Here is a 26794-nt window from a genome sequence, read left to right on the forward strand (position 1 = left end):
CGTCGTCACGGGAAATGTTGTCGATGGTGGGATGCTGATCTATGAAACTGCGATAACGCAGGGTTAAGCATAGCCGTAGACAAATATAATATCAATCCTTCCTATTAGGTGAACAGTGAATGAGTGCATGTGTGTAGTGCAGTTCTATTCGAACGGTGATGAAGATGTAAATCGTATAGAGTAAGAGATGGGGGGATCTTTATAAAGTATTTTCTACCCTTATTCAGTCCACTGCTGTCGTGGCAATTCAGTATCCATTTATTCCCCCAAAAGTGGTCGCCTTTGCCGTACATTCAGCTCTTCTATGGGTATTATTTATATTAATTAATATCGCTTCCTCCAGTCTGATATATTCGCAGCAGACAGCAACGTCACAAAGTGGATGCTCTGGGCAGATTGCGGGGGATGAACACTTTCTATGGCTGAAAGCCGACCTCTGAAACAATCGCGTTATGCTACTAGTTTAGGAGACTGACAAGGTGATCGCTCGAGTTACATTCATTGCCGATCGGGATACTTGTCCGTGGAAGTCGTGGGGGCGAGTTCCTGGGCATGAGAGAGAGAGGTTTATATATTGCCCGACGAAGCCAGTTGAAATCTCACAAGAAAGGTGCTTTTAGTGAAAAGTGCGAAGCGTTGGGGCGTGCTGGCAAATATCACTTAATACAAGCTGTATATCCAGCGTACAGAGCTCGATCATGTATGAACCATACTGTCAGGGGCCAGCCTAGATTGCTCCGGTATATGGCAAGGGCGATGATAAGCAACTGCGCTGTTTCGGGACATCAGACCCTCATCACATGAAAATAGATGAGATAATAAAACATCTAAAACAGGCACACCCTTGTTAAGATAGTCACCAGTGAGGGCTGGCTGCACATGCACGCAACAGGGCTGCTTCCAGGGCTGATAGGCCAGCGGGGCATCGCGACACTGGCCAGTGATCTGCCCCATCAGCACCCTGTTAATGGCGAATTGGCTTTTCTAGTGGCGTTGTCCGCGATCGACAGTGTCGCGACTTTAGTTTGCTGTCGGACAGGGGCTGCAGCAAGTTGATTTGTCCGTGCGAGCATCCGCTTTATATTATTTTGAAACGCAGACTCGATGGCCAAACTATCACCGTCGCATCGGGGAAGGGGATGAGAAGGTTTAAGCGATTGACATGTCTAGAGAGCAGAGGAGAATCACGACAGATGATGCGATTGGGAAGAGCGACGACTGTGTAGGGCGATAGAGGGTGTTTTGTATTATCTGCAGCTGACGACGATCAGCCGTTAGCTGGATCGTGCTGCTGCTCTGTGTCCCTTCTTGATCTTCGTGTCTCTTCCATAGCGATTCCCTCCAATCAGCATAGCCACCTCCTGTGCCTGATGAGCCTGCCGTCCACCTCCCGCCGGATGTATCAAGCCTGCTCTCTCCACCCTTTGCCATCGTGTTACAACTCTGTCAGAATGGCGATCGCCATAACGCGTCGAATGACTGTTCTTCTGCATTGACGGCCAAGTCCAGATGACGCGACCCCGGCCATCTCCGTGCATCAGCCCGCGTTGGACAAGGCCACCAGCTGCAGACCGTCGAGTCTTGCCCTAAACAAGCATATCCGCGACTCCACAGTAGCATTCACGATGGCGCCCCGTCAGGGTCTACGTTATGCCACTCGCGCTCTCTGATTGCTCTCTTCCCCAATCCCTTATCATCTTGCACCTCCTCTGGGGCTGTCCCCCTGGTCTAGGGCTAACTTGGCATCAGTCTGATTGCAACCTCGTCGGCTTGTCATCGCTTAATTACGGGACTTGCAAGGCTTCTGAAAGCTTAGTCGCGGTGGTTTCTTGGATTTTCCTATCTCTATACCAGGATGAGAAAGAGTCCGCCGTGGTCGATGTGGACCATCACTCATGATATGTTTGAGGACCGAGGGGCAGTCCCCCCTGAACTCAGGTATAAAGATGGGTGCAGCGCCTGAGGTACAGTAGAATCATCACTCTCATCTTCGAGATATCCTCCATCTCCTGCTCTGCCACTCTTTCACTGAACTGATTCATTCGCTTTTTCATTCACTCTTTAAGACTCCAAAATGGTTGTCTTCAGCAAAGTCACAGCCGTCGCCCTTGGTCTTTCCACCGTCGCGTCCGCCCTGCCCGGAGTCAAGCCTCGCAAGGGCTTCACCGTCGAACAGGTCGTGGCCACAAAGTCCGCACCTAAACCCATCAACGTCCCCGGTGTTTATCTCAGTGCTTTGAACAAATATGGCGCCACTGTGCCCCAGCACATCAAGGATGCCGCCGGTAGCGGCAGTGTCATTGCCAACCCTGAAGAGGAAGATTCCCAATATTTAACTCCAGTTACTGTCGGCGGCAAGACCCTCAACTTGGACTTCGACACCGGCTCTGCGGATCTGTATGTCGTACTATTCGTGAAGGTATTCTGAGCTGACCGTATCTAGTTGGGTGTTCTCCTCAGAGCTTCCATCCTCCGAGCAATCCGGCCACAGCATCTACAAGCCCGCCGGTAACGCCACCAAGCTGGACGGATATAGCTGGAAGATCTCCTACGGCGATGGCAGTGGCGCCAGCGGTGATGTCTACAAGGACACTGTTTCCGTCGGCAGCATCACTGCGCGAGGCCAGGCTGTCGAATCCGCCAAGCAGATCAGCGAGCAGTTTGTGCAGGACCGCAACAACGACGGTCTGCTGGGCCTTTCTTTCAGCTCTATTAACACTGGTATGACACTTTCCTACGCATCTGACTACATCCACTAATCTGAGTATAGTTCAACCCAAGCCCCAGAAAACATTCTTCGACACTGTCAAGTCTGAGCTCGACGCTCCCCTTTTCGCTGTTGCCCTGAAGCACCACGCCCCAGGAGCCTATGATTTCGGCTTCATCGACAAGAAGAAGTACAAGGGGTCTATTGCTTACGCTGATGTCGACAGCAGCGACGGATTCTGGAAGTTCACCGCCAGCAGCTATGGCGTCGGAAATGGAGGCGGCAACTCCTCCAGCCCTCTCACCGGAATTGCTGGTATGTTCCCCCCACATATAACAGCTTCCCAAGTAATAAATAGCAAAGGCTGACACTGGCATAGACACCGGTACAACCCTCATGATGCTTGACGACGAAGTCGTCCAAGCCTACTACGACAAAGTCCCCTCCGCCAAAAACGACCAGCAAGCCGGCGGCTTCGTCTTCCCCTGTGACTCCGAGCTGCCCGCATTCACGCTGACGATCGGTAACTACGTCGCTGTTGTCCCGGGCAAGCATATCAACTGGGCACCTGTGACTGAGGGCGGCGAGTCTTGCTTTGGTGGCATCCAGAGTAACCAGGGCTTGCAGTTTTCTATCCTCGGTGATGTTTTCCTTAAGAGTCAGTATGTTATTTTTGATTCGAGGGGCCCGAAGTTGGGTTTTGCGCCTCAGGCTTAGGATTAATGTCTCTACTGTTGAGCTGGGGATGAGGATGTTTTGATGATGAGAAGAAGATCGTTTCTTGCTGTGAGTGGGGTTATGAGATGTATATGAGGAAGCTTGAGTAGGGCTGTTATCCAATCTATAATAGCTTTCTAACAACGAAGACGCAATCAATCCATATCCAATGTTCCCCATAATGCCTAGAGGCATTATCTGGCATTCCTTATCCAAACTAAGTCGCAAACCGAAATTCAAGACTGTCATAGAAAATTAGCGACGGTCAATAGACCTGGAATAAAACAGCCCCGAACTCACCGCTTATTTCCCTCGTCAGTGGTCGTCTGTCTATACTGATGCTGCTCCTCTGGACTCATTGCATCCCACTTTCTAGCCTTGGACCTGTTGCGCCAGCGGTAGTAGAAATATGTAGCCGGGTATTGGATTACCTGGTATAATGTGAGTTTGGAATAGCTAGAGGGGGAGTTCGGGGGTTGATGTTGACTTACACACATCCATATGCAAATCACAAGCAGGCCTCTATTTGCTTTGAAGTATCGGGGCGAGTCGCTTGATTGGTAGACTTGGAGATTAGTTAGTATGGATAGTGGCTTCAGTACTGAAGGAATAGAACGTACTGTTTGCTCCTATCATTCCGCTGACTTGGACCCACATGTTGTATAAACTGCGAATTGTTAGATGAAATTACCTCGTGAGGGTTGGTTACTCACGATGCGGAAACAGTTCTGTTTTGTACGGATCCAGCGTTTCGACTGGTCCAGGCAACTTGGATTGGATGAGTACTGGTACATGTCAGTTGATCCCTGCAGGAGTATCCGTATGCTGCCACGTACTAAGGAAACGACAACAGGACAGTCGCAATAGCAAAATAAGCCCACGGGCTAATCGGGTCTGGAAGGGCAAGAAGGGCTATAAAGCAAGGCAACAGCCAAGCATCTTCTGCCATCGCCACGAAACTCCGGTTGTTCACCAACTCACTGAAGGCAGTGATGAGGAGCATGGTTACACTGGCGCCGACAATGTACGGGATGGAAAGTAGATTGGTCTGGACGACGTTGAACCCGAGGTCTCGCAACGACAGAGTCAGGTACTGGTCCACGGGGTATTTTGGCAAACCGAATAGTAGACCAAGGATGTAGAGTGGCCACATGTCGTAGTCTTTTGTACATTGCCAGATCTGGCGGACGGAGAGACCTTGTCGGTTATACATTCCGCCTTTCTGTGGGTCATCTCGGATCACTAAGTATTATTGTTAGCTCCATTAAGTGCGTGTATGTAAGTTAATAGCTCACCCCCGTTGACAATGATCTTTTCTTCCTTCTCGTTGAAATAGCCCTTCGGATTCCACCAGCTCTTGGTCTTTGCCGGACACTGAGGCATGAGGAAAAAGGAGGCAACCCCGACCAGGACTATACTTGTTAGTATTTACCAGTGGATAGGTTTAGAGTTGCATACATGTAAAGATACCCCTAATAGACCTGTTAGTGGCGCAACGTATGAAGGGAAGTTGAACTTACTCGATGAGGAACAGCCACCGCCAGCCAGCGTAGCCCAGGATTCCGCGCATGGATAAGAGGCCGACGGCAGCGAAGCCGGTGACAATATCGACTGTAACAGTCAGCAGGATTCTCCAGGTGTGTTATAATAACGTACCTAGTTGCGCAGATATCCAGTACCAGGCCAGTCGAACGGGAAGCTGCGATGTCAGTCAGTGACGAACAGTGCTACCGTTTCAGGGTAGCTTACCGCCGGGCCAGTATAGAAGTAGCTCAGGTAGAGAATGGTGTCACTGCGGAATTAGAGTTATTCGCAGTTTGGCAGGGTAATGCTTACGGGATGAATCCACCCTGGAATGTGGCACTGGCAAGTCAGTAGAGAACATATACTATGAAGGATACACTCACATTAAGTAGCGAGTAGCGAGGAATGAGGCTCGTCCATTGAGGAAGAACTGTAGAGCTGATATAGTACTGAAGATGCATATCTGGATAGGAATCCACATATCGGGTCCAATTCTACGGGAGTCAGTCTGGTTGATAACAATTTGGACAAGGTGACTGACCGCTTGGAGATAATCTGAGATGGCAGCTCTGCGACGAGGAAGCCCACTCTCTCAATCGTCTTTCCGGTATTCTAATAGTTGTAAGTATATAAATCAATAGGTGCGGTGGTAGCAAACATACATAGTCGCCCTGAGTAAGCCCCAGATCGTCCAGCATATTGTCTGAGACCGCGTTGGAGATGTTCCCTCGATCAATATTGAGCGCAGCAAACATTATACAGACCCAGAACTAGACGGTCAGCTATGCCTGAATTGAAGCTGTCAAGTCTTACCATAATCTTCAAGTCAATTTTGCGGCGCACGGCCCTCTCTTCGCGCCACGTCCATCTGAACCCCGGATCGAATGCACGCCAGTTCTCCCATTTCGGATGGATATATAGCTCTTTGTACTCGTCAAGGTTGTCCGAGTCCCATATACTGGGCTGGGTTGCGATCTGGATCAATTAGCACCTTCTGGTTATTTGACGCTATGGGCAAAATCCATATACACACCGCATCCAGGTCGTACACCTCCTTCTTCGGGCCTCTGCGAATCCGCAATAATCGCAAAATCCAATCACCGAGGATGGATTCCGCCCGCTGTCCTTCATGGGTTGCCAGTGCCGGGGCCACAGGCGGGGCTGCGCCGGCTGCGCCCTTGCTCTTCACGCTGTCATGGTCGGAGGGCACCGTAGAGTTGTCCGGGACGGTGGACACGGATGGTTTCTTGTCGGACATCTTGCTTGTATCCCCCAGCTAGCCGTTGAAAGTTTTTCATCGGCAGCTGCGATAAGCTGTGACTTATAAAAAAAAAGTAACGCGGTGGGTTCGCCTTAGCTTGTGACGAAACACTTGACATGTATGGCGATATCATGCTAGTTCTTGGCGCCCTGCTAGTATTCCCAGTATAATCTCTGCAGGGATTTAATTTGTAGGAGCGCGTTCTTAATTCCCAAACTCGGTGGATCTGTCGAAGGCACCCCACCACCAGCTACAGACATTATGCTTGCAGAAACAACCCGTGGCCGCCAGTGCAAGGTTCAGGCATGGGATTCATTATACGGTAATGCCATATTGCTGGGGTCTTGCGTCAGCCTCTAGCGCCCATGCGTTGATTCACAATCGTCGGGGTTGATGTCGTGCTCTGGTGGGGTTTGATATAGATATACGCACAGGTAAACTCCACGACACTCCTGAAAAGTCTTTTTCGTTTTCACACTGGCAAGGACCGACATCCAGTTACGAAATGTAGGAGTTAATCTGAGCTGGCTGCCTCTTGGAACGTCACCGGGTCGGGCCGTACTTTGTCGCTGAAACTTTTGTTGCAATCTATGTATCACATCATGATCAATCTGGCCCACGGGGTCATGCAAGCATTATTCGGCCGACGATGCTGGATAATATCGGCCTGGAGAGACGTTATCGTCTCAGTGGTGCTCCGACCTAGTTTCAACTGGCACCTCGCCAATTGAATACGCCTTGGCTTACTCTCCCCTGCAGGGCTGATATGCGAATGCTAATATCTGGTTAGCAAGCGAATAGACTTAATGGGTTCATAATAGCCTTAATGCAACATTCACCACCTTCGCAGCTATCAGTATCAGACGGTCCAGTTCTACATTTGGATTTATTTCAGCCTACAGGGCGTACTACACTGGACTTACAGCCTCTTGATCGGCCAAAAATATATAGCGATTGTGTTAACAGTTTAGCTAGAACTATCGAGCCAGAGTCCATGGTTATGCCCGGGATGCGAAAAGACAGTTTACTCTGCCGCGGCAATAATGCCATCTGCCATTTCAAGCAATGTATCCGCCGTGACCTCGATGTCGCCAAATAACTCAGGCAACTTATCCTTCTCTAATACCAGAGAGTAAGCACCACGGAAGCTATAATGAGGTTGTCAGTCACAAAAAAAAAGAAAAACAAGGGAAAGTTCGACGCCGGCAAGACCTACCCTTTTCTCTGCGCGGCCGAAACGTCCCAACAGTGCGCCGCCGCAAACCATGGCTTCGTACCATACTGAGCCAGTTGCTTCAGAAGGGGCTCGTAAGCTAATGGATCTGGCTTTCCAACGCCGTACAGATCACACGAGAGCAGGTTCTCCTTCGGCATCTCCACACCAGCCTTTGCAAATAGACCCGCAACTCCATCCAGATCCGCAGCAGTCAACGCCCAGACCGTAAAGTCGGCTTGACGTAACCTGTTAATACACTCCGCTGCATCAGGCCGCATGGTAAGGTTGTTATATGCGTCCATCATGGCCTTGACGTCCTCCTCTGTAGCGAACTGTCTTGGGTTGGGGATATCGGCCAGCCACAGCACGCGAAAGAAAAGCTGAGACATGCATTTGACAAAGGGAACGTACTTGCCCGATATGCTCAGATAGGTGTATTCGCGTTCTGCGACTTCTATCCAGGTGTTTGCCAGCAGGGAGGGTTTGACGCCCTCAGCGCGGAGACGGTCGCCCAGGCGGCTGTCCATGGTGCTGACAAGGGTGTCGTAGGATACGAGGGTTCCGACGACATCGAAAACGACGTTCTTGTTGCGTGTCATCTTGGGCAGGTGCTGAGATGGGGATGACAACTTGAAATGAATGGTGTGGAGGTCTTGAGGGCTTATCTATGTGGTCGATGACTCACAGCAAAGGTGGGATAGTTAGTCAACTGTAGTTAGTCAATGCTGTCCGAGTGTCCCCTCTGCGCCTACTGCCCCCAATGTTCGAGACAGTGGTGAAGGATATCGCGAAGCTGTGGTCACTATGTCCCTCTATCCGAATGACGGTGCAGGCCGAGGACCCAGATAGCTTCACCTTCATTGCCTCTTCTACCTGTGGACTTGGCACAGTTAACTTGGATTCCGTAAGTAGTGATATAGTCAGTGGAGGGTTTCTTGGTATGCTATAATCTCTCTTCAAGGGCGAGCTGCACTACGGTTCATGCTAACTGACTACTATAGGCACGCTGGTTGGAATCTATGCTACGAGTAATGGTGGACAGGGTGGGACTCCTTCTTACTGGACTCGCTGGAGTTATAGCTCGGTCGCCCAGGAGATTTACGATGGGGAAGTCGTTCCAACACTAAATAGAAATACATAAGAATATATAAATAGCGTTATATAGGTTTTGGCTGCTTTACGAATACGACTCGAATCTCCTGTTTGGGAAGGTGACCCTAACTGAACCACCACGTCCACCAGGCAATCAATACCGACCAGCGGAATATCTCCTCACCATTCTACGAACAGGGCCCAAGGTCTACGGAAAGTGCGCCTCTCGATGTACCTCCCAGTGATGGTGTCAGACTTTTTATCGAACAACTATAGCCTCTCCAGAGCCGCTCTTAGTCCTCCATTAGGGAGGCACATCCGTCCTCGCACAAGTCCTACAACACCTTGATAAAGGCACCTTCCTCAACTTCCATGCCTCTGCGCTCCAAACCATATTTCTACACACTATCCTCTGTATGTTGCCCCGTACTGTTTCAGGTGCTCATTCACCCCAACTGCAGTGGCTGTGACTTCACTAACAAGAGCTATATTGGCCCTGGAGACCAATCGATACCGATAATAGGACCGTCCCATACATTGTAAGTGCAATTATTGCGAAAGGGATGCAGCGTCCTCTACTTCATGTGCCCTATTACTATCACCGGTACACTTCCATGCAATGCTGTCTGATACTTCAACAGCTACGAGTCAATCAACCCTTACACCCTACAGATCTTGCATAAAGGCATGTCTTGACTGCGCTGATGCAAGAATCAACAAGCTCAGGTACCATACTGGTCCTTCGGGCTGCGATCATGACAACGGCTATGGGCTGTTGGCAACAACGGTCTGGCGTGAAAGGGAGAAGAGAAAGAGAAGAAACAAGAGTCTATGGGGTTCCATTACGATTGAAATTGCCCGCCTTGAGTTTCTCTCCTATGGCAGGTTACTCCATACAAAGTGTGCATGATTCGAACCAGGCACTGGCAGACAGCATATATATAAACACCAACGCAAACTTTGCAATCTCAGACGCCATTCTTGGCATGCTACCTTGGAGCAGCCATCGTTTTTTAAACGTCTTGGTTAATCTGAGAGCCAGTCTTGGGTTGCAGCACTAAGCACGCGATGGCGCCGATCGCGCCTTCTAACTGCACAAACACTCGACGGTTATCGCCGGCCGGACGCAGTCACGCCTTGGCGCATGTTCCTGAATGCGCAGGCTTATCCTGCTGCTGTCTGATAAGCTGGGGCTGTTATTGTGTTGCGGGGGTTCGCGTGCTTTAAATTGGGGTCTCGCCCATTCCCCTTGCTGGGTATTTGGGAATTCCACAGGCAGAGCTGAGAGCAATTGCTGGGCCTGGTCGTGAAAATGAAAGTATGTATTGCGCGTTATAATTGAGGATAATTGTATGCTAACACGCGTAGCTTTCCACCTTATCACTCCTCGTGGGCGCCTGCATCGCCGTGCCCTGGAGACCACGCGAGCCCAGAGCGACCGGATCCAAGCGACTGACATTCAATGAAACTGTGGTCACGCCTGAGCTGTCTCCCTCTTCGATTTCAGTTCAATGGATTGAAACCGACAATGATGGGGAGTACGTCTTCCAGGAGCAGGACGGCAGCATCAAGATCGAGAGCATCGTCACCAACCGATCGCAGACCATTGTCCCAGCTGACAAGGTGCCAGACGACACGTACGACTACTGGATCAGTCCAGATCTGTCGTCTGTGCTCTGGGCGACCAACTACACGAAGCAGTACCGCCATTCCTTCTTCGCTGATTACTACATCCAGAATGTCGAGACGTTCGAGTCAGCGCCGCTGGTGAAAGGCCAGGTTGGCGATATCCAGTATGCCGAATGGAGTCCCGATGGGAAGTCCATCGCGTTTGTGCGCGGAAATAATCTGTTTACTTGGGTTGATGGCGAGGTGACTGCGATCACTGAAGACGGTGGACCAGATCTCTTCCACGGCGTGCCGGACTGGATCTACGAAGAGGAGATTCTGGGTGACCGGTTCGCGATCTGGTTCTCGCCTGACTCAGAGCTGCTCGCATTCCTGAGCTTCAACGAGACTGGCGTCCCTACGTACACCGTCCCGTACTACATGGACAGCCAGGAGGTTGCGCCTCCTTATCCGCGCGAGCTCGACATCAGATACCCCAAAGTCTCGGAGACCAACCCAACAGTCAAGCTGAGTATTCTCAAGATTAGTGATAAGCAGGTGACGCCTATTCCTATCGATGCATTCGACCCCAGCGAGTTGATCGTTGGTGAAGTAGCCTGGGTGACGGACGCGCACGGTGCCTTGGCTGTCAAGGCCTTCAATCGTGTGCAGGATGAGCAGAAGATTGTCATTGTGGATACAGCTTCCGGCGATACTACCGTCGCACATGAACGCGATGGTACTGATGGCTGGTTGGATAACTGGTTGTCCATGGCATACGTTGGGCCAGTCGGCAATAGAAACTCTTCCACCTATTTTGTGGATCTGTCCGACCATACCGGCTGGACACACCTGTATCTCTTCTCAACCTCTGGCGGCGATCCCATCGCATTGACTGAGGGAGAATGGGAAGTTACAGAGGTGGTGAGCATTGATCAACAGCGCGAGCTCGTATACTATCTCTCGACGCAGCACCATAGCACCGAGAGACACCTGTACTCGGTGTCATATAAGACCTTCAAGATCAAGCCTCTTGTTGATGATAGCACCGAAGCATACTGGAGTGCTTCCTTTTCTGCAAAGGCTGGATATTACATTCTCACCTACGCCGGCCCAGAGGTCCCATACCAGGAGCTTTACTCTGTAAACCAGACGGCTCCCCTTCGCACCCTCACCAGCAATGCAGCACTGATTGAGAAGCTCAAGGGCTACGCATTGCCTGAAATCAGCTACTTTGAACTCAGCATCCCGAGCGGAGAGAAACTGAACGTAATGCAGAGGCTGCCGCCGAACTTCTCCAAGGAGAAGAAATATCCCCTACTGTTCACTCCATACGGCGGCCCAGGAGCACAGGAAGTCAGCAAATCGTGGAACGGGCTCGATTTTAACGCATACATTGCGTCCGATCCCGAGCTTGAATTCGTTACCTGGACCGTGGACAACCGCGGCACTGGCTACAAGGGACGCGAATTCCGCTCCTTGGTGGCCAAACAGCTTGGAAACCTTGAGGCCGAGGACCAGGTTTATGCTGCGGAACAGGCCGCACAGCGAGAATGGATTGATTCCGACCACATTGCAATCTGGGGCTGGAGTTATGGCGGTTACCTCACGGGCAAGGTTCTCGAAACTGACAGCGGCGCGTTCTCACTCGGATTGTTGACAGCGCCTGTCTCCGACTGGCGATTGTACGACTCTATGTACACGGAGCGGTACATGAAGACGCTGTCAACGAACGAGGATGGGTATAATACCACCGCCATCCGGCGCACGGAGGGCTTCAAGAATGTAGAGGGAGGATTCCTGATCCAGCACGGCACCGGCGACGACAATGTTCACTTCCAGAATGCCGCTGCTCTGGTCGACACGCTGATAGGAGATGGCGTCACGCCAGAGCAAATGCAGGTGCAGTGGTTTACAGACTCGGATCACAGCATTAGATATAACGGAGGCAATGTCTTCTTGTATAGACAGCTGGCGCAGAGGCTGTACGAGGAGAAGAAACGGTCGGACACGGAGGATACACATCAGTGGAGCAAGAGACACCAGTGGATGGCTAATTAATATTAATTAGCCGTAGTATTTAATTGTTTACTTATACTTCAATAATATCTGATTTGTAGTTCGGCATTTTCTTAAGCCCGGCCCCGAACTCGACTTCGGCCTCGGCCCTCGGGGTTAGTGACATTTCTCCATCACCGACTCCCATTCTGTATTCTCCAGATAATTCGGTATTTATCTACTTGCAATTATCGATCCATCATGCCTAACGGACCCCCACGAAAACGCAGACGTCCCGCAAAAGCATGCGAGCAGTGCCGCCAGCGCAAAGTCCGCTGCGACCTGAACGTGCCATGCGCGCCCTGCACGCGCGCCAAATCCGCGCTGAATTGCTCCTATCGCGACGGGACAGTTGCTTCAGATTCCCGAATAGCAGGCCAAGTCCGATTTGATACCCAGCGAGAACCAGCATCTAAAGCGTCTGGGTCTCGGCCTCGGGGAATTTCTTCGGGTGGGAACTCGAGCTTGTTGACTCTGACTCCGACCTCCTCCTCGACTGAGAATGGTGCTATCGCCGCTACTGATGACTTGACTCATGCCATTCGAGACATCCAGGACCGACTGGGGTCACTGGAACAGCATGTTTTGGGTTCGGGGTCAGAGGAGACGGCAACGCGACGGCCCAGCCTAGAACGCCAGTTGCGTGCTCTGGCAGCCAGGGTCGAAACCGTTGAAGGTCAACTGACCGGCTGCTCAAACTGTGTGGATTCTGCTGATCGTGATTCTGATGCTGGTGCCTCTGTGAAAGAGAAAAACTCTATGGGGCCGATAGCTCCACGCCTGCGATCGTCGGCACAGAAGGTCAAGTTCATGGGTCCGACGCATTGGTGTAACAAGATGGACCAGGTAAGTCTATCCCGATCGCGATTTCTTTTGACGCTTCTCCGCGGAGACTAGACTGCCAGGTTAACTGTCATTCAGCTTTCTATTGCTGGACTGTTCAGCCGGGGCGACACTGAGCCGGGATTGAAGGACCTGAAAAAGGACGTGGTCGATACCGTCAAGGAAGGTCGCGAGCTACGACGGTCGATCAAGGCCCAACGGTCTGTTCGCTTGAATGACCCTGTGTCGGGCCTGCGGAATACGGTTCCTTCAAGGGAGAAATGTGACGAACTTGTGCGATGCTATTTGCGCACGTTCGAGGGAGTCTACCGCGTTATCCATGTGTCGACATTCTGGTCTGAATACGAGGAGTTCTGGGCGCGGTCTGGGGCTGATTCAGACACATCTTCCTTTCTTGTGAAGCTCGTACTTATCCTCGCCATCGGGACGGTGTTTTATCCCAGTGATGGCAACGCTGAGTACACCCAGCAGGTCCAGAAATGGATATATGCCGCGCAGTGGTGGCTGGGTGGGCCATCTGAGAAATTCACAGTCAACCTCGACGGCCTCCAGACAATGTGCCTGCTCCTGATTGCGCGCAAGGCGTGCGGTCTAGGCTCGTCGCCGTGGCTCTCCACGGGCACTCTCATGCGCGCGGCCATGGCAATGGGGTTACACCGCAGCCCGACAAACTTTCCATCCTTGTCTAAGCTGCAGGCCGAGCTGCGACTACGGCTCTGGGCGACTGTGGTGGAATTGGTGCTCCAGGATGCACTGGAGTCAGGCACGCCTGCTCTTATTCCGGCACATTTCGACACCGTTGTTCCGTCGAATGTCGACGATAACGATCTAGGTCCGGATACTGCTTCTGTATCCGCTTCTGCTATCAGCGATCAAGTCACGGACACGTCAGTTCAAATTCTGGTACAAGAGTCCGTGCAATTGCGTATGCAAATCCTCAACGTGATACACGACGGCAAGGGCCAGTCCTACCAACAGGCCCTTGACCTAGGCGGGAAAATGAGAGCCGTCTGCCGGAGTGCTACAGCATTCCTGCACTCTGTCAATACCCGACGCCGACGCGGTTCCTCCCTGGAACTGGGCGAGTTTCATGCAAAGTTCATCGTTTGTCAGTTACACTGGTATATCTTGGCCCTGTATATGCCGTTCTTGGTGCAAACAAGGAAGGACCGGCAGTATTATTATGCGCGAAAAGCCTGTCTGGAGTCTGCGAGTGTGATAGTATCGTATGCTGATACTTCACAGTCGCCTGTTGGTGATTTCTTACGCCTCTGCCTCAGCGGGAAGGGCACGTTCAAAGGGCCGCTCGGTTTGGATGTCATTTCGGCGCTATGTTTAGAAATCGTTACCCAGCTGGAAGAAGATCTCCTCCCAGGACTTCCAGGCCCAGAGGGAAACTCATTCGACGGGCTCGCGGATGCGAGTCGCGACCATCTGATTGACATTCTCGAGCAGATCAAGAACCATCTCTTCCAAACAATTGCGAGCGGAACCCCAAGCATGAAACGGTTTGGCCTTCTGTCGGCTGTCCTAGGGCAGATCCACGCGATGAAAACAGGACAGGATGTGAAGAGGGCGGTTTACGACGCGGCAACGCAAAGCTTCAAAAAGTGTCTTTCGGCGCTGCAGATGAGCACTGCTCGGTTGGATACGGTTTACGGGGCTGACGGGGATAACATGTCAGGCTACGATGTATATGATCCGACATTGTCTGGTCTTAACCTGGGTGTGAGTCTTCATTGTGGCTGGTTAAAGCTAGAGCTGACATTGCAGGACTCGCCGCTCGACCTCGACCTTTTGAGTCTGTTCCCCTCTGTTTACGACGGCAATGTCCTTTCTCTCCTAGGGTGACAGCTGCGTTACATTGACTACGCACATGCCAGTATTTGCAGATTGCTGAATCTCTGCCAAATTAAGTGGCTTGCAAGGTATAAGACTACTCTCGCGTAATCAAGGTCATAGCAGACGCTGCGAAGGGCAGCGAAGGACAGCGCAGGTTCCCCGTCCAACTTCCATCCGTCCGACATCGACAACTCGAAATTAAATTAATCCCCAGATGTAGCTCCGCAGTTCATCGACATCTGGAGACAACAAGCCTTGCGCGACGTCGCCCGTCAGCCAAGACCAGCTCGGCCCGCGATGCTAATTGACAACGGTCCGCATTCGGGGTGTTCTCCGGCTAATGGCGTGCGATAATAGTCTGGGGCTTGCCCGATTGATGATCTCTGACTGCTGTTCCTGTCAGTAGCTCCGATAGCTCGGCTGATGACGTTTTTGTGAACTGCTGTCTCGCCGACGGTTTCTGTATGCTTGCAACAAATCATTGCGACATTATGCTCCTGTAGACTGCAGTAGCGATCGTGAGGTGGTATATCAGCTCTAATTGAGAGTATTTACCCTGTTTATGGTGTTTTGCGTGTATAGTTTGCGTGAGACAGGGATCTTGCTGGTATCACATGAAAGCCGACCACGTGGAGTTCTTTCATGTGAATGCATGGTCTTTCCTATTCGGGGATGTCTACTCTCTGCGATCGAGTATAAGAGACATCAGGGGCGGCTTCAGGCACAGTATTCAAGTCTTCACACATTCAGAAGTACTCAGAGAACAGTTACAATCATCCAAAACCAACCGCCATGGAGATCCCCGCAGACCTGACCCTCAAGACCCTCAAGGGGTCCTGGACACTGGTACCTACCCATCCAGCTACTCGAAAAGCAATGCTAATGCGACCAGGACAAATCCATCTCCGACGACATGGACCCGATCCTCAAGCTCGTACGTCTGCCTTTCTCTCTTCCCCAGTCAACCCCACTAACTTGTCGCAGCAAGGCGTCGGCTGGCTCACACGCAAAGGCATTGGCGCCGCAACACTCACCCTAACCTTCGAGTCCTCCGTCTCCGACACCCAGATAACAACCATAACCATGCGCCAGACGCTGACTGGCGGAATCGGCGGGTCGACAGAGGAGCGCATCATGGACTGGACCGAGCGCGAGCGCGCAAACCACATCTACGGCAATGTGCAGACGCGCAGCCAGCTCGTCAAGGGCGTTAAGAGCGACGACAGCGCTTTTCGTCCGGATCTGACGCTGCAGTCGAATAGCGATAATGAGAGTATCAAGCAGGAGATTAAGAACTTTCTGCAGGCGGGCAATCCGTATCTGGAGCCTGGGCAGGATGGGGAAAAGGAGATTCCGGATCTGTATATTCATGATTTTGGACGGAATGAGAATGGGGGGTGGACGGCGGAGCAGGTATGCATGATACTTTCATCTTTCACTGGTTTGGTATGGTTGTGCTGATTGATTTAGGTCTGGGGGATTGAGGTTATCGATTCGCAGCGCTACTTGACGCGTCGGATTGCTGCGGTGAAGGAGGATGGGTATGAATTGGCTCGCTTGGCGTATAAGTTCTCTAGTTTGTAAGAGAACGTTCAGTATATTGACTGGAAACAATGAAGCGCCCGCAGTCAGGCTACTGTCACTCTAACGGGTTATGAAGTTGACTTGAAGAATAAATGAACACAACAATAATATGCAAACCATGTTAGCTTTACGTAGCCAGTCACCTCAAGAATAGAAACCACGTTTATGAATTACTGTCATAATTAGGTTTTCTCCATTGTAGTTTAGCTACTCCATGTGTTCCTGGCATTATACTCCATCAGGCAAACGGTTACTCCGCAGGTGCAAATATATATAACGGTCACTACTATAACGTCTACTCCAACACCATTATTATTTCCTCCAGAATACTCCTCCAGAACTACAAGATAAAGTATATCTACAAACCCTCTTCCTGCATCCCGTAAATGCACACGAAGGAAATCAATCCCTGACACCAGCATTAACGCAAACCATAACGATGCAATGTTTAGATTAAGGTTAAACTGCATATTCCCAGAAAAGGCATTGTCTGAACCAGCCCAGGTTAAGCAGGGCGTCAGGATTCAATAGGAATAGCTCGATCAGCAACGCAGGCTGCAGACCTCGATGGCCTTCTTCAGGATTCAGGATAGGGGGCATTAATGTTGGTTATTAAGGTTGGTGCGTGCATAAAGGTGACGGCGTGGCTGGTCAGCGGCAGGCGGAATCCTGCGGAACTGCGGAATCCCGCGGGATATTCCGCCATGGAAAGGCAAAGTATAATGGCCAATGATGTTTTAAAATCAGCCAACTTGTGTCGATACAAACGGGGCATAATAAGTTTAATAACATTTACGATGGAAGTTAATTGAAGTTGAATACGATAACCTATCTCCTGAATTTTTACAGACTACCGTAGAATAGTCTACGTAGAGTCAGATACTCTGCAGCGGAAGACCGCGGCACACTCCGGCGTCCACGAATCATCGTCGGCTGAGCCGGATTTTCTGCAGTCCACGCTGGCCAACCAGAACAGCGGCTATACAGATATCGGATCCGGCATGTTGTCACCTTGCCGAGTGGGCCTCGCCTATTAACTCTTGACTACGGACTGACAGTGACAGGGAATATCTTGCCCGGTTCTCCGGTATACGTCGTAGATACGCACGCAGGGTTCCATCCAACATGTCGTGCCACTCTTTGCTGTCATAGGGTACCATCTGCCTACGTGTGCAGTCCCCGACTCGCGTCGGTTTACTATTCATCACGTCTGACTCTGCATAGTTCCACCGAACTCGGCCGGATCCATTGCGTGCGGAATCCCCGCATTCGGTCCATGGGTGTGGCATAACGGTTGGAGACGCGTTGGAGACTTGGAGTCGGGCGTGCGCATCTTTCGAATATTCTACGCTCGGTTCTAAGTTAAGCGTTGCTGTCCAGAGGACGGCGGCGATCAGTTGGTGTCGGTGACGCCGGTGGTTGTCTGATCTGGTCTGGCCGGGTCTGGATTGGATGGAATGGAATGGAGTGGTTGGGTCCATGCCTTGGACTCGGGCTCTGCAGGATTCACGTAGAGTTTATTCATGATCTATTCTTGGCGGCATGTGGTGCTTACTGCTCGATATTAGCTCAGTATCGTCTGTTAACACCTCGGTTGCTCTAAGCGAGGCAAGGACCTGCTGGACGAGGGATATACGGTGTAGACGCAAGGCTGAAACGTGCTCACGCTCGGAGGAACACTATACAGGTGAGCATGGCGAATCCCGGAAGGCATTATGTATCAACTCGGATTCAGTCTCCGAATCAGGTAGATCGAGCGCGGTGACATGTAGTGCTAGTCGTATACCCTGCGATGGCAGCTCCACTGGTCGGGTCTCTCAGGACGTCGTTCCTCGTTAACGAGGTAGCTAGTCCAATCACGTCAGTCAGATTCAGCATCCGTCCTTGCAGTGTATTGCAAACCAGGTTGCTGGGAGTGATACAGTTCGCGGTCACAAGCTGCCGTTGTACCCGTTGAAGACCCAAATTCAAGCTCACTCGAAGCTCGACCGAAGCTTGGTTTGGTGAAGTAAGGGAACCGATAGCAGGGAAATCACGCAATCTCCATTTGGTCAATTCGGTCGGCGGCGCTACAGCCAAGAAGACAGAGAGATCCCGCCAGTGAGATTTGAGACTGGGGGGGCGTTTTGGACTGGAACAGGACTAGAACCTGGACCGTGGACAGGGACTGTCAGTTAAGCGCCTTCTTGATCAGGAAGCCTCCGAACCGTAGCAGGCTGAACCGTGGGTTTGGGCCGACTGCTCGATGCTAAGTCTGCGATCGAGGGCGTGAGGGGCGAGAGGCAATATGGATTGATTCATGTCGAAGGTGCTCCGCTGCGGTTGATCTGCGTCCACATTCTGGAGGTTGGAGGGGGAGAGCATGGGGATGTTGTCTTATTGGGATATACACCGTACGGAGCACGGCACTTTCTCGACATCGCGAGACAGCCTAAACAACGCGAGACAGCAGCATATATATAAGGGTCGCCGATGATAAGCCTCCGTAAACATGATGTGCTGCAAATCCAGCACATCCCTACTGTAGCAGGGCGGATCACGGACTATCGCCATGAGGCTGATACACTAGGTCGCTAATAGACTCGACTTAGTCGACTATCGTCGGCCACGCGCGTGCATTAACCCAGCCAATCGAAAAATGCCCCAGTGGCGACGAGTCACGAATCGCCCCTATTCCGATATCCCTGATTTCTGATTCAGAGAGTCTATTCTAAGAAAAGAATTACTCGGTGGCTGGCGTAGAAGGCCCAGCGCCATGGATGGCAAAGGGAGTGCCTGACCACCCGCGTATTTTCCGCGTATTCTCGAATGAATAACGGTCGGAGGGAGGTGGGCGACCATGGGAGAAGCACGACAGCATCCATGGCGAGGTGGCTACCAGAAGAAGGAAAGAAGGGGAGAAACCAGAGATCACAAACAGCGCAATTCGGCTGGAAACGACAGTCGGTTTTCACCTCATTGGCCCTCATCGCCGCGGGAAACTCAAGTCAAGGCGACCACGTCAGTCCGTGATCGTCCGTCAGTCTGGCAATCCGCCGTCAGCCAGAGGGTCGAGAGAGACAATGCTGTCAGCGGCTGTCTCTCGCTTGGGCATGGCCAGTCAGAGGGCCCGCCGGCGTACCTGCAGAGACAAGATCTCCGTGAGCCCTCGTGGTGCTGGAACGCGCTATGTGAGATAGTGGCCCTCTAGGTAACTTTGTATTGTGGGGGTGTCGGCAGATGGATGATCTGCTTGCCGCGCTATACTGTAGTAGGAAGTACGTCCGACAACTAAAAGGAGATCCTGCTGGATCGGATGCACGGATTAACGGTGAGAAGAGAACTTGGGAGAGAGATGGGAACAGAACAGGCATTGGAACAGGGAAGTGGCTAACCGGAACCGTAAAGCAAGACTTGGTGAGTGAAGGATTTGGAGAAGCCAATTGACGCCAGGCTGATGCGGGGAGAGATGGGAGAGGCTGCGGACAGGTTCCGAGCACGTCTGCAGCCAGAGGTGATCGAGTGGAGTCTCAATGGCTTGTGAGCCTTGGATGAGCCAAAGAATCTCCTTTGCCCCGAAGCCCTAAGTCCCGATACGTCATACCATGGGCGGTGTGCTATCTAGCAGGCCAGAGTGAAACAAGTGCGAAAAGTCTGCATGGCAATTATATTTAAACTTTATCTAAATGCGCTAAGCGAAGTTACAGGGCCTGGTATATCGGAGGTTGCATGCAGTGCTCCTGGAAATATGACGGGGCGTGCTCGCGAGAATGAGATGGCTGCCCATAGGGGCTGATCCACGCCCCATCGACCAGCGGTGGGGACAGCTCGGACATCGCAAACGGCGCCTCCACGGGGGTTGGGTCCTTGTGCTGGTGTGGGAATGGATGTGACGAGGGGGTGTAGTGTACATTGGGATAGCCCAAGTAGTCGCCCGGGTGGTCCAGCATCGCCAGCGGAGCCGCGAACGAGCCAAAGGACGCGTTTGGTGGGTATGAGACGGGCACGCTGCTGGCTGGCAAGACCGGCGGACTGAGCTCCTGTGGGAAGTAGTATATCGTGTGGTTTGTATCGCTGGGGGCGCGTTTTGAGTCGTCCACGCCGTAAAGTGCCGGCGTTATTGGCGTGGAAGGCCCCATGATCGGGTTGGGCCCGTAGATGGGACTCGTCAGTTGAGCGTCCTCGGGGCTGGAGGGCAGAATATAGTGGTTTCCTGGTGATGTGGATGTCGACATCTCGGGGATGGAGACTGAGGGACGCGAGACCTCGCTGCGGGCCTCAGAGAAGGAGTCGCTCTCGTCTGTCCGGTGCGAGGGGAGTGGCTGGGGATGTGATTGCAGGGTGTTGTATGTCGAGGATGAAGGGAGAGTTGGAGGGTGGTGGACGTCTGATGGGCGCTTCTGCATCGAGTTCTTCTTTGCGCCAGAGAGACGCCTGCTGCCGTCGTACTTCTTGCGCGAGGGCTTGGTGATGTGCCATTTCTTTAACCGGCTGCGCAGTTGAGATTCACTGTGGGGGTTAGACTAATATACACAGCCTAGAGCGATGGACATACCTGGGATGGAAGTCTGTGGTCTGGACGAGCTTGATAACTTGCTTCAAGGGCCACTCCTCGTCCTTGTACAGTTTGGTGATCAGCATGCGTTTCGTCTCCCAGATGTCTGGGGCGATGGCGCTCTTCATGGTGTAATAGTATGGGTGTATAAGTATGGTTGTATAAGTATGGTTGTATAATAGTATGAGTGAGTATGAGTTGTATAGTGCGTAGAGAGTATGAGGTTAAATGGATGGCAGGAGACAGGAGAAATGAACTATTAAAGCTTCCCCATACGAGTTAATATAAGTTTTAAGGCCACACCAGGATCTGAGCTAAGCTAGAATCATCGTCGATCAAGAATTGCCATCCACTCCTGGAGACAAGATGAAGAACCAGAACCAGACCCAGAGATGAACCAGGAGTTAGGACCAAACCACGGAGCTGCTCAAACTGGCCCAGCCAGCCTTATCCACGCAAATCGCGCAGGTTTGGCGACAGCACAACGGTCGTCTCACGATTTCCTCAGCATCGGCAGTGAGCATCTACCGAAACAACGGCCGTTGCCTGGTCCAGCCGGAGCACGTGGTGAGGGCCCAGCGCACGCTGTGAGTGGCGACGGGCGTCTGTTCCATGGGCAATCCAGCTGGGATCCTGCTGCGTTGCCCCCGATTAGGCATAAGCATCGAGCGCTGGCTCCAGTGGGTCCAAACGCCGGGGCGACCCAGTTGATCATGGGCAGCCCTAAGACAAACAAGGCATAGAGACCGAGGGGATCCCCGCTGGGGGCCCATAGCTTGTCTCTGGTGCTGCTGCGCATGACCTGTTCAGGAGAACTGACCTGCCTAATATGGTGAGGCCGGTGCCCATCACGCCAACTTTATTGCTTCTGCCCTTGTGAGAGGCCTTTAGTGTCTGACCAGGGCCACTGCAGCCACTGGCCACGAGGATGAGAACCTTGGGGACAGCCTTGATTACTGTTGAACCGTCTCGGCATCCGGCTACTGCTCTGTGCTCTCCCTGTAATGTCCGATGGCGATTCCTGCCGCATGCAGTATACGCCTGCAGAGCTCCTGCAGTGCTCTTGCAGTAGCCTCTCTGTGATAGACCCCTGGAGGCTGAAACTCATTTACTAAGGTTATACAATTACATTAAGGGGCTATCTCGTCGGAATGAACATGAACTATGGCTTGACTCCTCCTGTATCAGATCAACTCAGGGCCATCCCAGACCGAGCCTAAGCCAGACTCTGCAAATTAACAAGGTCATAGTAATGCCCCCGCCGTCGCAGCAGCTCGCCATGCGTCCCTGATTCTGCAATGCGGCCGTTGGCCAGCACGTAGATCACGTCCGCCCGCTGGATCGTACTGAGCCGGTGGGCCACCGCCAGCGTTGTTCGGCCCCGCGCTGCTGTATCCAGCGCTGCCTGCACGATGCTCTCAGACTCCGAGTCCAGCGCCGATGTCGCTTCGTCCAGTAAGAGGACCCGGGGGTTGCGCAACAGCGCCCGTGCGATTGCGATGCGCTGTTTCTGGCCTCCTGAGAGCATGCCCCCTTTGCTGCCGACTTCCGTGTTGAAGCCTTGTCTGTAGTTAGTAGAGATAGTCAGTATCCATAGGCCAGATTTCAGTAAAGGGCGGGGGGAAAGGCGTACGGGAGAGAAATGACGAAATCGTAGATATTCGCGTCCCTGCAAGCAGCAATCAGGGCTCCATCGCTGACCTCCTCCGCATCCATCCCCAGAAAGATATTCTCCTTGATAGTCCCCTGGAACAGCGCCGGCTCCTGCCCAACAAACGCCAATTGCCGCCGGTACGACTGGAGCTCCAGCCCGCTAATGTCCCTGCCATCCACGCAGATCGCCCCAGCCAGCGGGTTGTAGAAGCGCTCCAGCAGCGCAATCGTCGTGCTCTTGCCGCACCCGCTGGCGCCCACAAACGCCACGAACTGGCCCGGCTGCACGCTGAAGTTGAGCCCCTGCAGCACCGGCGTCTGGATGCGTGTCGGATACCGGAAGTACACGTTGCGGAACTCGATGCTGCCTTGTAAGGAGCTAGGGGCGAGGACTTCTCCGCCCGTGCGACCGTGGATGCGCGGCTTGCGGGTGTATAGTTTCTTCAGCTCCCCTGCCGCGTGCGTTGCTTTGGACATTCCGGGCGCGTACGAGAAGACGCTGCCAGCCGCCTGAGCGCCGAAGATCACCTCGCTGAAGCAGACGTAGAACTTGAAGATGGAGTACTCATGGTGGCCGAGAAGCATGCCGCCGTACCAGAACCCGAGGGCCATGCAGAAGAACTGCAGCGCCTCGGAGCTGGCGTAGAGGAACGCCGAGCGCAGGATGGAAGGGATGTCCGACCGGACCTGCTGCTTTAATTGCGAGCGATAGGAGTTCAGAATGACTTGCTCCATTGTCAGCGAGACGACGGTCCGGATGGCCGTTACGGCCTCGCTGACTTCGCTCGCGGATTTCTGATACACGGTGCGTCCGCGCGCCTGGAAGCGACTTAGGATCCAGGTCCGTAGGAAGCCGCTGAGGAGTAGTAAGGGGACGGCGGACGAGCAGACGAGGGCGAGTTTCCAGCCCAGTGCCAGTGCGACCGTTAGAGAGCCGAATAGGTTGACGCTCACGATCAGAAGCGTCCCCAGCGTCGCGCCGCTGATTCCAGCCAGGTTCTTGACGTCTGTCGCCAGGATAGACGTCAGCGTGCCCGGGGTGTTGTCTTCCTCGTCGAAGAACGAGATGTCCTGCCCTAGGAGGACCCTGAATGTGCTGCTGCGAGCGCGCCGGATGAGCTTCTCTGCGCTGAATGCGAACAACGCCCCCTGCGAGCCGAATAAGAACATGGTAATCAGCCCCGTCATCAGGAACATGGACGCCCAGAAGCTCGTCTCATGCTTTAGCCTGTCTGGCTCGGATACTGGGATAGAGATGGCGTTGACGGCCTTCGCCAACAAGACAGACTGCGCCGGTTGCACACCACCAGCAAACAGGGACAGCACCAGCCCAACACCCATGATGAACCTCTCCGGCCTGTTGAAGCTGGCAATGAATTTGATAAGCGTCGGGACAGTGAACCTCTTTTCCTTGATCTGTCCTCCACCCAAGGTCAGCACGCTCTGCCGCTTATACGGCGTGAGCGGCGAGTCCATCGAATCCGCCGTGAAATAGTCCGACTCGGCATCGTTATCTTCAAACCAAAGCGTCGCCAGCTCCTCGTCTCCCTCGCCTTGCGGAGCGCTGTCTTTGATGCTCTGCGCCTGCACAAGACTGGAATACACCCCTCCAGTCTCCAGTAACTGCGCGTGCGTCCCCTGTTCCGCGATCTTGCCACCCATCATCACCACGATGTTATGCGCCGTCTTGATAGTCGACAGTCGATGTGCTATGACTATCGTCGTGCGCCCCTTCGCTGCCCGGTCTAGCGCTGCCTGAACCAGCCCTTCAGACTTTGTATCCAGCGCAGACGTCGCTTCGTCCAGGAGGAGGATCTTGGGCTCTTTAACGATCGCACGCGCAATGGCAATCCGCTGCTTCTGGCCGCCTGAAAGCGCCAGGGTACCGATATTCGTCTCATATTTCTCCGGAAGGGCAGAGACGAAGTCATGCGCGTCCGCAATCTGGGCAGCCTTGATAATGCGCGTTCGGATCTGCTCGGCAGACTCGTTCTCGAACTCGGACCCGATCAGTCCGTAATTGATATTCTCGTAGATGGTCGCCGTGAAGAGCTGCGGTTCTTGCGAGACGAGCGAGATCTGCTGTCTCAGCCATTGAAGATTCAGTGACTCGATGTCGTGGCCGTCTAGAAGCACGTCGCCGGCTACGGGGCTGTAGAACCGCTCCAGCAGTCCGATGATTGTGCTCTTCCCTGACCCTGATGGACCGACGAAGGCTGTTGTTTTGCCGGCGGGGATGTGCAAGTTGAACTTTTCCATGACGGTGACTTCCGGACGTGATGGGTATGCGTGCCGGATGTTCTTAAACTCCAGCTCCCCTGTTACTGTCGACAGGCGCTGTCCACCCGTGGAAAAGGGGTTCAGTGGTGACTCCCTGTCTATCGTGCCAAATATCTTAGTCGCTGCAGCGACTGCATCCGAAAAGGCCTGGATGTTTGGCGCCACATTGCCCAGCGCATACGAACCCAGGATGATAGACATCATAATCGTCAAGATATCCCCGGGCTGGACATTCGCCGAGTCGCTGACCAGAAACCTTGACCCCATCCACAGGCCCAGCCCGTAGTTGAGATACATAACCCCTAGGATCCCGCCGATGACGAGCGCGAATGTCATCTGCACAATGCGCCCGAATTTCTCTGCTTCGCGCAGATGGCTCTCGTATTTCCTTGCCAGGGCTTCCTGCGCCCCGAATGCGACCACTGTGCGGATCGAGTTGAGTACGTTGTCTGCGATGCTGCCGCCCTTGCCGTAGCATTCTATGGACCGCTTGCTGTATATCACGGAGACGGTCGAGCCGATGCCCATGATGATCAGCAGCGCGCCGAGAGTGGATGTTGAAATGAGTGCTAGTTTCCAGTATTTGACGAACGCGATGATGAACGCCGTGACGAAGCTGGAGACACCGGCTAGGACGAGACTGGCCTTCTCGGAAATCCCGTCCTGGATGAGGTGCATGTCGCCGGAGATGCGCGTCGTGATCTCGCCGGCGCCCAGGGAGTCGAAGAAGGCGATGTTCTGCTGCAGGATGGCCTGCAGGTACCGCACGCGGATCTTCTGCGTGACGGTGTTGCCGGTGTGCACGAAGGCGAAGGTCGCGGTGCCGATGGTCAGGAACTCGCCGACGCCTAGGTAGATAAAGTACTTGACGTTTTTGGTCAGGATGTCGTAGAAGTGGTCGTAGCTCATGGCGTAGGTGGCCACCTCGCGGAATGTGGATGTGATGTTGCCGAAGAAGACCTGTCCATTAGATATACACTATATTGTATAATATGATGCTGAACGACATACTGTGAATAGAGGCAAAGCTGCCCCTCCCCCGATTGCACATAGACCCCCCAGTACAAGCAGCGCCCAGTCCCAGCGTGACGCATAGCGATAGATCTGGAAGTATCCGACTTTGGGCGTGGGCATGCGAATCTGCCGCTCGAGGATATCTTCAATGCCCTTGCCATCTCCACCATTTTTGATCTCCTTGTCCATGTCCATGTCCAGAGGGAACATCAGCGACCGGCGCGTCATCCGCATGGTGTCCATGGGAACCTCCTCCCAGTCGGCCGTGAAAAAGGCCATGCTGTCTCGGACATTGCTCGCCCTGCCTCTCTTCATGTGCCTGCTGTCGGGACGCAGGTTGCCGCTGCGATTCCAGCCGCGATCGTAGTCCATCCTGCTTAGTGAATATGAAGTGATTGTGATTGCGCTGTCACCCGAGTCGATCTGCGGCTATCGAAGCTAATTCCTGCTGCTATCCTATCACTGTCCGGGCATGCTGCAGGTGAATGTTAGTTCAAATGCCAGCTGGAGTGCGATACTGCGATTCGGCGTCGCCCACTGTTGTTCCTGGCTGAGCTGGAGCTGCTGGCAGGCCTGAAGGTATACAGGTACAAGCCTAACACTGGCTATCTGGAGCAAGGCAACCCAGGAACTCCAAGTCCAGGCTAAGCTTCGGAGTCAAGCACAGCAAATGGCAACTGGGGCGCGAGGTCGGTCGTAACTTGCAAGAAGGCACCACAAGGAGAGACTCTGATACGGCCCCAGACACACCTCCGCAGAACGGCCTGCATTTCCTTTTCCAGCCAGGATCAGATCCAGAGTCCTACTCTGGCCCGCCGAATTGTGCCGAAGCCTGTGACTGACGAGCAAAAGCCGGGCAAA

General features: G+C 52.9%; 10 protein-coding genes across 10 annotated transcripts; 5 read left to right on the forward strand and 5 right to left on the reverse strand.

Moving 5' to 3' along the window:
- Positions 1-1976: 1976 nt before the first annotated feature.
- Positions 1977-3601, forward strand: ASPVEDRAFT_192198 (pepsin-like aspartic protease). The gene is made up of 4 exons (XM_040809107.1): positions 1977-2397; positions 2444-2721; positions 2771-3022; positions 3087-3601. Exons 1-4 carry the CDS (start codon positions 2075-2077, stop codon positions 3422-3424), a joined length of 1191 nt encoding a protein of 396 aa, XP_040667636.1. The 5' UTR covers positions 1977-2074; the 3' UTR covers positions 3425-3601.
- Positions 3602-3641: 40 nt separating this feature from the next.
- On the reverse strand, positions 3642-6206 carry ASPVEDRAFT_83399 (uncharacterized protein; the record flags this gene model as incomplete). Its single annotated transcript, XM_040817375.1, has 17 exons — positions 3642-3666; positions 3725-3855; positions 3916-3989; positions 4045-4091; positions 4138-4209; positions 4261-4666; positions 4720-4836; positions 4883-4896; positions 4945-5035; positions 5081-5123; positions 5174-5216; positions 5261-5287; positions 5332-5442; positions 5490-5560; positions 5611-5718; positions 5762-5923; positions 5982-6206. The coding sequence occupies 17 exons, from the start codon at positions 6204-6206 to the stop codon at positions 3642-3644; spliced, it is 1767 nt and encodes a 588-aa protein (XP_040667637.1).
- Positions 6207-7233: 1027 nt separating this feature from the next.
- Positions 7234-8024, reverse strand: ASPVEDRAFT_131291 (uncharacterized protein; the record flags this gene model as incomplete). The annotated part of the gene is made up of 2 exons (XM_040806800.1): positions 7234-7357; positions 7426-8024. The coding sequence occupies 2 exons, from the start codon at positions 8022-8024 to the stop codon at positions 7234-7236; spliced, it is 723 nt and encodes a 240-aa protein (XP_040667638.1).
- A 161-nt stretch (positions 8025-8185) lies between these two features.
- ASPVEDRAFT_83401 (uncharacterized protein) lies at positions 8186-8566 on the forward strand (the record flags this gene model as incomplete). Its single annotated transcript, XM_040817376.1, has 2 exons — positions 8186-8363; positions 8427-8566. The coding sequence occupies 2 exons, from the start codon at positions 8186-8188 to the stop codon at positions 8564-8566; spliced, it is 318 nt and encodes a 105-aa protein (XP_040667639.1).
- Positions 8567-9829: 1263 nt separating this feature from the next.
- Positions 9830-12186, forward strand: dppIV (prolyl dipeptidyl peptidase DppIV; the record flags this gene model as incomplete). Its single annotated transcript, XM_040817377.1, has 2 exons — positions 9830-9835; positions 9886-12186. 2 exons carry the CDS (start codon positions 9830-9832, stop codon positions 12184-12186), a joined length of 2307 nt encoding a protein of 768 aa, XP_040667640.1.
- Positions 12187-12399: 213 nt separating this feature from the next.
- ASPVEDRAFT_98490 (uncharacterized protein) lies at positions 12400-14673 on the forward strand (the record flags this gene model as incomplete). Its single annotated transcript, XM_040818794.1, has 2 exons — positions 12400-12843; positions 13144-14673. Coding segments are annotated over 2 exons (1974 nt in total), but the record flags the coding sequence as incomplete, so codon positions are not given.
- Positions 14674-15660: 987 nt separating this feature from the next.
- ASPVEDRAFT_28513 (uncharacterized protein) lies at positions 15661-16452 on the forward strand (the record flags this gene model as incomplete). Its single annotated transcript, XM_040810120.1, has 2 exons — positions 15661-16281; positions 16339-16452. 2 exons carry the CDS (start codon positions 15661-15663, stop codon positions 16450-16452), a joined length of 735 nt encoding a protein of 244 aa, XP_040667642.1.
- Positions 16453-17250: 798 nt separating this feature from the next.
- On the reverse strand, positions 17251-18088 carry ASPVEDRAFT_652648 (uncharacterized protein). The gene has a single exon (XM_040815792.1). It carries the CDS (start codon positions 17931-17933, stop codon positions 17460-17462), a length of 474 nt encoding a protein of 157 aa, XP_040667643.1. The 5' UTR covers positions 17934-18088; the 3' UTR covers positions 17251-17459.
- A 2044-nt stretch (positions 18089-20132) lies between these two features.
- Positions 20133-21114, reverse strand: ASPVEDRAFT_52718 (Clr5 domain-containing protein; the record flags this gene model as incomplete). Its single annotated transcript, XM_040814686.1, has 2 exons — positions 20133-20940; positions 20987-21114. 2 exons carry the CDS (start codon positions 21112-21114, stop codon positions 20133-20135), a joined length of 936 nt encoding a protein of 311 aa, XP_040667644.1.
- A 1088-nt stretch (positions 21115-22202) lies between these two features.
- ASPVEDRAFT_192211 (uncharacterized protein) lies at positions 22203-26122 on the reverse strand (the record flags this gene model as incomplete). The annotated part of the gene is made up of 3 exons (XM_040809108.1): positions 22203-22551; positions 22620-25879; positions 25931-26122. 3 exons carry the CDS (start codon positions 26120-26122, stop codon positions 22203-22205), a joined length of 3801 nt encoding a protein of 1266 aa, XP_040667645.1.
- Between the last annotated feature and the right edge of the window lie 672 nt (positions 26123-26794).

Source organism: Aspergillus versicolor (genome assembly GCF_001890125.1).
Source record: "Aspergillus versicolor CBS 583.65 unplaced genomic scaffold ASPVEscaffold_4, whole genome shotgun sequence".
NCBI classification, from domain to species: Eukaryota; Fungi; Ascomycota; class Eurotiomycetes; order Eurotiales; family Aspergillaceae; genus Aspergillus; species Aspergillus versicolor.